The sequence below is a fragment of the Rhinopithecus roxellana genome, chromosome 20 (assembly GCF_007565055.1).
Source record: "Rhinopithecus roxellana isolate Shanxi Qingling chromosome 20, ASM756505v1, whole genome shotgun sequence".
Taxonomy (NCBI): Eukaryota; Metazoa; Chordata; class Mammalia; order Primates; family Cercopithecidae; genus Rhinopithecus; species Rhinopithecus roxellana.
The window spans coordinates 32,197,043-32,209,071 of record NC_044568.1 but is presented as its reverse complement, the minus strand read 5'-3'; the positions used below and the strand labels follow the sequence as shown (position 1 = coordinate 32,209,071).

At 47.8% G+C, this 12,029-nt stretch overlaps 1 protein-coding gene across 1 annotated transcript in view; it reads left to right on the top strand.

Annotated features, from left to right (window-relative positions):
• The first annotated feature begins 504 nt into the window (after positions 1–504).
• LOC115895183 (cadherin-3-like) overlaps positions 505–12,029 on the top strand; it is a 35,577-nt gene continuing 24,052 nt past the window's right edge. Inside the window, exons 1-2 of the mRNA XM_030924442.1 lie at positions 505–595; positions 11,373–11,458. Of these exons, the coding sequence (XP_030780302.1) occupies positions 505–595; positions 11,373–11,458 (177 nt within the window). The remainder of the gene's footprint in view (positions 596–11,372; positions 11,459–12,029) is intronic.

Here is a 12,029-nt window from a genome sequence, read left to right as displayed (position 1 = left end):
TGACCACTATCCCATTTAATCTTCCTAATAACCTGATGAGGTAGGTGTTACTGTTTCATTTCCAGATGAGGAAACTGAGCTTCTGTGTACTCACACAATTTACCCAATCGTGTGATAGGTAAGTGACATTATAGGGATTGGAAGCCAAGTCTTCTGGACTCCACATTTCATATTCTTCATTATTTACCTGCCTTTGGGATTTGAAACCTGATCTTGCTGCTTCCTGGGACAGTTCAACCCCTGGCAGCCTCTTGTTTCCTGAGTTGTCAGATTGGGAGCAGTAATACCACCTTGCAGGTTATTTTGTGAGGATTTGGGTAGGAAAACACGTAGCTGGGTGTACTGAGCAGAGTGGGTGTTTGAAGCTTATTCCTATCAGTCTGGATGGTTGTCCCTTGATTGTGCTCTGCACCCAACTCAAAGCAGTTTAGAACTGATGAGGCCAGCCCCTTGGGTGTATCTGGACTATGCACCCTGAGTGGGAGGCACATACGCCTATAATACATGACTGTTGGATTCTCCTTGATTGTTGACACTGTCCCTTCTAAGAATAGATGGACAGCCCAGATACTGTGCTACAAATATTTGGAAGCATGTAACAGTGGAAATATGCCAGAAGACAGGGTAGTGGAGTGAGCTGTACACTCTAGTGGGAAGTAGATTTTGTAGACAGCAGGAAGAGGATTTCTAGCTCCCAGGGGCCATAGCAGCTCTCAGAGTTTTGGGGAGTAAGTCTTCTGAGTAATAGGGGAGTCAATCCATTGGCCGCCTGCTGGGTAACGTGGTAGGAGAAGACTGGAGTCATTGAGTCTCTCCTTAAAGGAAATAATTGACAGAATTGTCTGGTTAGCCCTTTACTGGCTGAAGACCTTCCCTTAGGAAGAGGGCTGTTTTAAAATTGAAAAAAGCGGCCAGGCACGGTGGCTTATGCCTGTAATCCCAGCACCCTGGGAGGCCAAGGTGGGAGAGTCACTTGTGCCCAAGAGTTCTAGACCCACCTGGGAAACATAGCAAGACCCTGTATCTACCAAAAAAAGTGACCTTAGTTTTAAAAAAAAATCAGTGTTTTAATGACTAATGCAGACACAATGGTCAGAATTAAGAAGAGTGTACAATAGCCCAAGTGTGGTGGCTCATACTTGTAATCCCAACACTTTGGGAGGCTGAGGTAGGTGGATCACTTGAGGCCAGGAGTTCGAGACCAGCCTGGCCAACATGGAGAAACCCTGTCTCTACTAAAAAATACAAAAATTAGCCGAGCATGGTGGCAGGTGCCTGTAATCCCAGCTACTTGGGAAGCTGTGAAGTGGGAGGATTGCGTGAACCCGGGAGGCGGGGGTTTCAGTGAGCCGAGATGCTGCCACTGTACTCCAGCCTAGTCAACAAGCAAGACTCTGTCTCAAAAAAAAAAAAAAAAAGTATACAGTAAAAAGTCTTATCCTTCAGTGAGGTGCGGTGGCTCATGCCTATAATCCCAGCATTTTGGGAGGCCCTAGTTGGGTGATTACTTGATGCCAGGAGTTTGAGACCAGCCTGGGCAACACAGACCCTGTCTCATTTTTAAAAAATAATTTTTAAGGCCGGGCATGGTGGCTCACTCCTGTAATCCAGCACTTTGGGAGGCCGAGACGGGCAGATCATTCGAGATCAACCTGGCCAACATGGTGAAACCCCATCTCTACTAAAAATACGACAACAACAAATTAGCTGGGCATGGTGGTGGCTTCCTGTAATCCCAGCCACTCGGGAGACTGAGGCAGGAGACTCGCTTGAACCCGGGAGGCAAAGGTTGCAGTGAGCCAAGATAACACCACTGCACTCCAGTCTGGGCAACAGAGTGAGACTCCGTCTCAAAAAATAAAAATTTTTAAAATAAAGACTCATTCTTGTCCATAAAGCCAGTTTTTGGGGTTGCCTTCCAGAGCTATTTTTCAAATACAATTTAAAAATATGAATGTTAGCATATTAGTTCTGAATATATTGCTCTATGCCTTTTTATAAAGGTATAATTTTTAAAAATGAACACTATCCTAGAGATCTTTCCATATAGATGAGGAATAGGAGCTTCCTCATCTTTGTGTCTTTTTTAAATGGCTGTGTAATGTTTCATTTTATAGGTGATGGTTATAACACAAAGTTAAGTAATCCCTTATTGATGGACATTTAGGTTGTATCTGAGCTTTTGCTATTACAATTGATGTGGTGTGGATTAGTTTGGTTGGATAGCTGAGGAAAGGTGATTTTGGAGTATTCTGTAAAAATTCAAAGACACTTGAGGGTAGATACTTTGGTTTCCTTGTATATTCCTAGTGTCTAAAAGAATGTCATTGGCACATAGGAAGTACTTACGTAGCTCCTGAATGAATGCTGCATGGAAGAACCTGACTTTAGAACCTGACCACCCTGGGTTCTCATTCTAATTCCATGCGCCAGCAGTTTGACCTTGGGCAAGTCATCTCACCACCACCACCCCTCACCCCCTAGCCCTGGTTTCCTCATGTGGTGAATGGTGGGTAGTTGTTTGTAAGGTTCTGGGGGGTACACATTCATGGTTGGGGTTTATTTTTCTTGAAAATGGTCTTGCTCTGTCTCCAGCTGGGGTGCAGTGGCAAAAGCATGGATCCCTGTAACCTCGACCTCCTCAGCTCAAGCTATTCTTCCCACCTCAGTTACCCAAGCAGCTGGGACTATGTCATGGTTTGGGGTTTCAATTTGTATGCTACTCATGATGGTTCTGTGAAGTGTAATATCCAACTTCCAAATGAGAAAGCATAAATTCCTAATAAGCTAATTCAGGTTCCACATCAGCAGTCATATTTCCAATTGACGGATTCTTGAGGGACTTTCACATGGGTCCTCAGCACAGCTTTAAATAATACTGAATCAGCCTGGCACAGTGGCTCTTGCCTGCAATCCCAGCACTTTGGGAGGCCAAAGCGGGTGGATCGCTTGAGACCATGAGTTCGAGACCAGCCTGGGCAACGTGGTGAAACCCTGTCTCTACTAAGAATACAAAAATTAGCCGGGTGTGGTGGCATATGCCTGTAATCCCAGCTACTCAAGAGGCTGAGGCAAGAGAATCACTTAAGCCCAGGAGGTGGAGGTTGCAGTGAGCTGAGATTACACCCCTGCACTCTAGCCTGGGTAACAGAGCGAGACTCTGTCTCAAAAACAAACAAAAAAGTAGTACATAAATGTTATCTATTAATAGTAATTTAGAAGGGGAGGGATTTGAGATTGATGTACTTTTTTTTTTTTTTTTTTTTTTTTTTAAAAAGAGACAGGGTCGGCCGGGTGCGGTGGCTCAAGCCTGTAATCCCAGCACTTTGGGAGGCCGAGACGGGTGGATCACGAGGTCAGGAGATCGAGACCATCCTGGCTAACACCGTGAAACCCCGTCTCTACTAAAAAATACAAAAAAACTAGCCGGGCGAGGTGGCGGGCACCTGTGGTCCCAGCTACTCGGGAGGCTGAGGCAGGAGAATGGCGTAAACCCAGGAGGCGGAGCTTGCAGTGAGCTGAGATCTGGCCACTGCACTCCAGCCTAGGCGATAGAGCAAGACTCCGTCTCAAAAAAAAAAAAAAAAAAAAAAAAAGACAGGGTCTAGCTATATTGGCCAGGCTGGACTCAAACTCCTGGGCTCAAGCAGTCTGCCCACTTCAGCCTCCCAAGTAGCTGGTACTGCAGGTGCATGCCACCATGCCCAACTGAGATTTGATGCCCACTTGCTAGGTTTGCCATAACAAAGTACCAGGTACTGGGGTGGCTTAAATAACAGAAATCTATTTTCTTATAGTTCTGGCTTGTAGATGGACATCTTCTCCCTGTGGCTTCATGTGGTCTTCTGTCTCTAACTACCTGTGTCCAAACCAAACTTCTTCGTCTTCTAAAGACACCAATCATGCTGGATTAGGGCCTACCCTAATTAGTTCATTTTACCTTTTTTTTTTTTTGAGATGGATCGTGCTCTGTTGTCCAGGCTGGAGTGAGGTGGTACGATCTCGGCTCACTGCAGCCTCTGCCTCCTGGGTTCAAGATTGTCCTGCCTCAGCCTCCCAGGTAGCCAGGACAACAGGCGCAGGCCACCACGCCCGGCTAATTTCTGTATTTTTAGTAGAGACGGGATTTTACTATGTTGGCCAGGCTGGTCTCAAACTCCTGACCTCAGGTGATCCGCCCGTCTCGCCCGCCGAAAGTGCTGGGATTACAGGCGTGAGATACTGTGCCTGGCCGATTTCATTTTACCTTAATTACCTCTTTAAGGTCCCTGTCTTCACATTCAGTCGCCATTTTAGGTACCGATGGTTAGGACTTCAACATAAGAATTTTGGAGGGACACAACTCGTGTTAAGGGAAAACTTGGACCTGCCCAAAAATCGAGAAAATAAGTTGCCAGTAGGTAGTCATGGCTGAATAGTTATTGCAGTGAACTTGAAAATAAGTTTCTGATGACCCTAATCACTGGGAAAATTCGTTTCCTTTCAGTCATTTTTCTGTGCATAGTTACATGTATTACATAGTAGTTCTGGATTCTGCTTGTTTTGTCTTATAAGAACTTCCCTATATAAACTTACATTGCATAGCTGGATAAATAACCCATGGAGTAAGTGCCCCATAGATTATTTACCTTCTGCCCTATACTGAAGATGATTTAACCTTTGCCACATTATCCTTCCTGGTCCTTCTAGCACTAAGGCAAAGCAGAGTTCCCCAGAAGATGAGTCTACAAAGCTGTGTTCTGACAATAAAGGGCAGGGCCACCCTGGGGATCGTGTGGCCCCTGGGACCCTCTGGAACTGAATCAGGCCCGGATCCCCTTTCCCCTTCTTCCCACTGGCCAAGCACGTCACAGCCCAGCACTTCTCAGCGGGGATGTCGTCAAGGAGGCAGGGCTGGTTCCTGAGCAATCTTCCCTTTCTCATCATCACATTCCAGCCTTCCCACAGAGGATTCTGCTGCATGTGGTAAGCTCTTGGGCTCTGAGGCAGCTCTTTAGGGTCCCTGAGCCCCTCTGTCCTCTCCCATTCACTGAGTCCACTGCCTAAAAGATGACCAGTGTCTTAACTTCCTTTGCCTGGATGAGTTTTGCCTGGTTTTGAACTTCCTGTCAGTGGAATTATACATATATCCTCTCATTTGGCTTCTACTACTTAACCTTACGTTTGTTAAATTTCCCATGTTGTTTGTTGCCTGTCCTTGTGCTTCATTCACTTCATTATGTGAATATACCCCAGTGTTTCTACCCATTCTCCCTCATCGTTTAGGCTGATTCCAGCTTAGCTATTATGAATAGTGCTGTTATGAACATTACAATACATAAGTTTTGGCAAATGTATTTTTGTTGGGTCTATACATCACAGTGGACTTGCTGGGTCTTAGGGAATTCGTATATTGATATATACCGCCAAATTGTTTTCCAAAGTGATTGTCCTCCCATATCAGACTTTTGTTTGTGTGTGTGCTAAAATAGGCATAACATAAAATTTACCATTTCAACCATTTTTAAGTAAAGAATTCAGTAGCACTAAGTATATCCACAGTGTTGTGCAACATCGCCATTATCTATCTCCAGAACTTTTTCTCCATCCCCAACAGAAACTCTGTACTCATTAGGCGTTAGGCAATAGCTCCCCTCCTCTCTCTCTCTCTCTCTGGCCCCTGGTCAATTTCTTTCTTTTTTTTCTTAGAGAAAAGTGTCTTGCTGGAGTACAGTGGTGCAGTCATGGCTCACTGCAGATTCAAACTCATGGGCTCAAATGATCCTCCCACCTCAGCCTCCCAAGTTGCTGGAACAGGTGCATACCACCATGCCCAGCTAATTTTTATTTATTTATTTATTTATTTATTTATTTATTTATTTATTTATTTTTGAGATGGAGTCTCGCTCAGTCGCCCAGACTGGAGTGCAGTGGCGTGATCTCGGCTCACTTCAAGCTCCGCCTACCAGGTTCACGCCATTCTTCTGCCTCAGCCTCCCAAGTAGCTGGGACTACAGGCGTCCACCGCCACGCCCAGCTAATTTTTTGCATTTTTGGTAGAGACAGGGTTTCACTGTGTTAGCCAGGATGGTCTCGATCTCCTGACCTCGTGATCCGCCTGCCTCGGCCTCCCCAAGTGCTGAGATTACAGGCATGAGCCACTGCGCCTGGCCAACCCAGCTAGTTTTTTAAAAAGTTCATGTAGAGGCTGGGTGCAGTGGCTCACTCCTGTAATCCCAGCACTTTGGGAGCCCAGGTGGGCTGATCGCTTGAGGCCAGGAGTTCAAGACCAGCCTGGCCAACATGGTGAAAAGTCATCTCTACTGAAAATACTAAAATTAGCTGGGCATGGTGGTGCACACCTGTAGTCCCAGCTACTCGGGAGGCTGAGGCACGAGAATCGCTTGAACCTGGGAGGTGGAGGTTGCAGTGAGCCACTGTACCATAGCCTGGCAAGAGAGTGAGACTCCATCTCAAAAAAAAAAAAAAAAAAAAAGAAAAAAATTCATTTCTTGATGGACACTGGGTTGTTTCTACCTTTTGGCTATTATGAATGACGCTGCTATAAAAATGAGTGTATAGGCCGGGCGCGGTGGCTCAAGCCTGTAATCCCAGCACTTTGGGAGGCCGAGACGGGCGGATCATGAGGTCAGGAGATCGAGACCATCCTGGCTAACACGGTGAAACCTCGTCTTTACTAAAAAATACAAAAACTAGCCGGGCGAGGTGGCGGGCGCCTGTAGTCCCAGCTACTCGGAAGGCTGAGGCAGGAGAATGGCGTAAATCCGGGAGGCGGAGCTTGCAGTGAGCTGAGATCCGGCCACTGCACTCTGGCCCGGGCGACAGAGCGAGACTCTGCCTCAAAAAAAAAAAAAGGCCGGGCGCGGTGGCTCAAGCCTGTAATCCCAGCACTTTGGGAGGCCGAGACGGGCGGATCACGAGGTCAGGAGATCGAGACCATCCTGACTAACACGGTGAAACCCCGTCTCTACTAAAAACTACAAAAAACTAGCCGGGCGACGTGGCGGCGCCTGTAGTCCCAGCTACCCGGGAGGCTGAGACAGGAGAATGGCGTGAACCCGGGAGGCGGAGCTTGCAGTGAGCTGAGATCCGGCCACAGCACTCCAGCCTGGGTGACAGAGCGAGACTCCGTCTAAAAAAAAAAAAAAAATGAGTGTATAAGTATCTGTTTGAATCCTTTTGGTTCTTTCAGGTATATACCTAGGCATTGAATTGTTAGGTCACGCGATAATTCTACATTTAACGCGTTGAGGAACCGTCAAACTCTTTTCCACAGCGGCTGCATCATTTCACATTCCCACCAGCAGTGTACGACGATTCTAATTTCCCTCTATCCTTGCCAACACTTGTTGTTTCCTTTTTTTCTTTTATAGCCATCCTAGTGCATGTGAAGTGGTATCTCATTGTGATTTTGATTTGCATTTCCCTATTAACTAATGATATTGAGCATCTTTTCATGTGCTTATTATTGGCCATTGTGTATCTTCTTTGGAGAAAGGTCTTTTCAAGTCCTTTGCCTATTTTTTAAAATTGGGTTTTGTTGTTGTTGAGCTTGATGAATTCTTTATATATTCTGGATATTAATCCTTTAGAATTCTTTTTTGGCGGCCAGGCGTGGTGGCTCACGCCTGTGATCCCAGCACTTTGGGAGGCCGAGACGGGCGGATCACGAGGTCAGGAGATCGAGACCATCCTGGCTAACACGGTGAAACCCCGTCTCTACTAAAAAAATACAAAAAACTAGCCGGGCGAGGTGGCGGGCGCCTGTAGTCCCAGCTACTCAGGAGGTTGAGGCAGGAGAATGGCGTGAACCCAGGAGGCAGAGCTTGCAGTGAGCTGAGATCCGGCCACTGCACTGCAGCCTGGGCGACAGAGTGAGACTCCGTCTCAAAAAAAAAAAAAAAAAAAATTCTTTTTTGGCCAGGTGAGGTGGCTCGTATTTGTAATCTCAGTGCTTTGGGAAGCCAAGGCAGGAGAAGTGCTGGAGCCCAGAAGTTCGAGACCAGCCTGGGCAACAAAGTGAGGCCCCATCCGTACAAAAAATTGTACTCTCCTGAGGCAGGAGAATCCCTTTAGCCTGGGAGGTTGAGGCTGCAGTGAGCTATGATTGCACCACTGCACTCCAGCCTAGGTGACAGAGTGAGACCCTGTCTCAAAAAAAAAAGAATTCTGCTTTTTTTTTTTTTTTTTTTTTTTTTTTTTTTTTTTTTTTTTTTTGAGACGGAGTCTCGCTCTGTCGCCCAAGCTGGAGTGAAGTGGCCAGATCTCAGCTCACTGCAAGCTCCGCCTCCCGGGTTCACGCCATTCTCCTGCCTCAGCCTCCCGAGTAGTTGGGACTACAGGCGCCCGCCACCTCGCCCGGCTAGTTTTTTGTATTTTTTAGTAGAGACGGGGTTTCACCGTGTTAGCCAGGATGGTCTCGATCTCCTGACCTTGTGATCCGCCCGTCTCGGCCTCCCAAAGTGCTGGGATTACAGGCTTGAGCCACCGCGCCCGGCCTTTTTTTTTTTTTTTTGAGACGGAGTCTCGCTCTGTCGCCCGGGCTGGAGTGCAGTGGCCGGATCTCAGCTCACTGCAAGCTCCGCCTCCTGGGTTTACGCCATTCTCCTGCCTCAGCCTCCCGAGTAGTTGGGACTACAGGCGCCCGCCACCTCGCCCGGCTAGTTTTTTGTATTTTTTAGTAGAGACGGGGTTTCACCGTGTTAGCCAGGATGGTCTCGATCTCCTGACCTTGTGATCCGCCCGTCTCGGCCTCCCAAAGTGCTGGGATTACAGGCTTGAGCCACCGCGCCCGGCCTTTTTTTTTTTTTTTGAGACGGAGTCTCGCTCTGTCGCCCGGGCTGGAGTGCAGTGGCCGGATCTCAGCTCACTGCAAGCTCCGCCTCCTGGGTTTACGCCATTCTCCTGCCTTAGCCTCCCAAGTAGCTGGGACTACAGGCGCCCGCCACCTCGCCCAGCTAGTTTTTTGTATTTTTTAGTAGAGACGGGGTTTCACCATGTTAGCCAGGATGGTCTCAATCTCCTGACCTCGTGATCCGCCCGTCTAGGCCTCCCAAAGTGCTGGGATTACAGGCTTGAGCCACCGCGCCCGCCCAGAATTCTGCTTTTTTATATTGTACTCTTATATATTATGTGAATACTTTGTCATGTCCATATTACTTTTATTATTTTAAAAGCCTCATCTAGACTGGGTGTGGTGGCTCACACCTGTAATCCCAGCACTCTGGGAGGCCTAGGCAGGCAGATCACGAGGTCAGGAGTTCGAGACCAGCCTGGTCAACATGGTGAAACCCCATCTCTACTAAAAATACAAAAATTAGCCAGGTGTGGTGGCACACACCTATAGTCCCAGCTACTTGGGAGGCTGAGACAGAAGAATCACTTGAACCTAGGAGGTGGAGGTTGCAGTGAGCCAAGATCGTGCCACTGCACTCCAGCCTAGGTGACAGAGTGAGACTCTGTTTCCAAAAAATAAAAAAAAAAAAAAAAAAAAATTGACCAAAAAACCCCCCTCATCTGTTATCCTTTCTTATTTTAAGGAAAGATATATATTTTTTTTTTTTTTTTTTTTTTTTTTTTTTTTTTTGAGACGGAGTCTCGCTCTGCGACCCAGGCTGGAGTGCAGTGGCCGGATCTCAGCTCACTGCAAGCTCCGCCTCCCGGGTTTACACCATTCTCCTGCCTCAGCCTCGGGAGTAGCTGGGACTACAGGCCCCCGCCACCTAGCCCGGCTAATTTTTTGTATTTTTTAGTAGAGACGGGGTTTCACCGTGTTAGCCAGGATGGTCTCGATCTCCTGACCTCGTGATCCGTCCGTCTCGGCCTCCCAAAGTGCTGGGATTACAGGCTTGAGCCACCGCGCCCGGCCAAGGAAAGATATTTTAAAACCAAAATAATAATCTGAAACTAAAAGACAACCTTTCTGAAAGGACAGTTGGTGCCCTCGCCTGACATATCTATGGACAGTCGTGGGACTGTCCTTGTGGTCTTTGTTGTGTTGCAGCCTAGCAAAAATGGGAGCTCTGGGCAGAGCATGGTGCTGGCAGGACCCAGGGTGTAGCCCCTGGCAGATTCCCTGATTTCTTGCATTGGCCATAAGGAAGAGTAGGTAACAACATTGGTTGTGAATATTCTCTAGTGTGTGTCTTGGACTCAGGTAGACCTGGCTTCTGAACCTCAGTTTTCTAATCTTTGTAAAGGGGGCTGGGCGCGGTGGCTCACGCCTGTTATCCCGGCACTTTGGGAGACTGAGGCGGGTGGATCACAAGGTTAGGAGTTCAAGACCAGCCTGGCCAACATGGTGAAACCCACTCTCTACTAAAAATACAAAAATTAGGTGGGCGTGGTGGTGCACACCTGTAACCCCAGCTACTCAGGAGGCTGAGGCAGGAGAATCGCTTGAACCTGGGAGGGGGAGGTTGCAGCGAGCTGGGGTCGTGCCATTGCACTCCAGCCTGGGTGAACACAGCAAGACTCTGTCTCAAAAAAAAAAAAAAGGTAGGGGGAGGGGATAATACCAACTTGGTATCATAGTTGCAAGGATGAAATTCACCTCCAGCTGGTGAATGGTGGTTACTAACTTGGAGTGCTTGTTTAAAGAGTAGCTAAGAGGCCGGGCGTGGTGGCTCAAGCCTGTAATCCCAGCACTTTAGTAGGCCGAGGCGGGCGGATCACAAGGTCAGGAGATCGAGACCATCCTGGCTAACACGGTGAAACCCCGTCTCTACTAAAAAATACAAAAAACTAGCCGGGCGAGGTGGCGGCGCCTGTAGTCCCAGCTACTCGGGAGGCTGAGGCAGGAGAATGGCGTGAACCCGGGAGGCGGAGCTTGCAGTGAGCTGAAATCTGGCCAGTGCACTCCAGCCTGGGCGGCAGAGCGAGACTCCGTCTCAAAAAAAAAAAGAAAAAAAGAGTAGCTAAGCATTAGGGATTCAGAAGGAGCAAAATGAACTGGAACAACCCAAGGTTGTCCAAGTGATCCGTGTGGGCATATATATTGTGTGTAAATAGACTCACAGTCTTCAGAAAATCTTCTGCCTCTAGCTATGACCTTAGTCAACCCCATGTCATATGAGACCACCTGGGGCTAATGTCCCTGAATGTCTATGATCTTGGTCCTCTGGGACCAAGAACAAAGAAGAGTTTGACCCACAAACTGACCACGAGGAGATCTTCCCTTGAGGCAATCTTCCCTCTGGAAACCAAACTTGGAAGTCTCATCTGAAACTTGTATTAGTCACACTCCTGGTCAGAGGCGGTAAGCTAAGTCCCCCTTCTGCAGCCACTTAGCAGTCCTTGATCCAGTCAGGGGTTTCCTGGGGCAACTTCCAAAATACTGCCTTCCTAATGCTCTCTTTTCCCCTTCCCCACAGTATTCACGGGCTGCCCTGGGCAAGAGCCAGCTCTGTTTAGCACTGTTAATGACGACTTCACTGTGCAGAATGGCGAGACAGTCCAGGTAAAACACCATGTCCACCTGCAGGACAAAAGAAAGATGTTCTCTGTGCTTGCCCAGATTTCTGGCCAGGAGCCCTTGGTTGCTACGGCTGTTGTGAGCCAAGTCAACCCTTCAGAGGAGCAAGTGTTAGTCCTCAGCTGCCCACAGCTTGGGTGTGAGCACTGATCTAAGGGTGGTAGTGCTTGCAGCTACCCAACAGTGGTGCCTGAGGTCAGCCCAGTGGAGCCAAGAGCTGCCTCATGAGTAATCACCCCATGTACTGGGTCCCTTGGATTCCCTCTCCCACCTCCCTTTACTTCCTTCCCTTATCCATGTTAACCCCAACTGAAGGCAGTTCTAAACACAGGCCTGCCAATCCCATGAGCCTCCAGGAAGATGCACCTGGAGTGCTTGGCCATACTTCATTTTAATTTTGAATAGCTAATATAGCCACATGGTTCAAAAATAAAAAATACTAATAAGCTATACAATAAATATCTCCCCTCGTTTGCCTCCATTTGCCTAAAGCCCTCTTCACCCCTCCAAGAGAAGACGCAGTTAACCACTGTTTCCAGTTTCTTTTCTTCCAGAG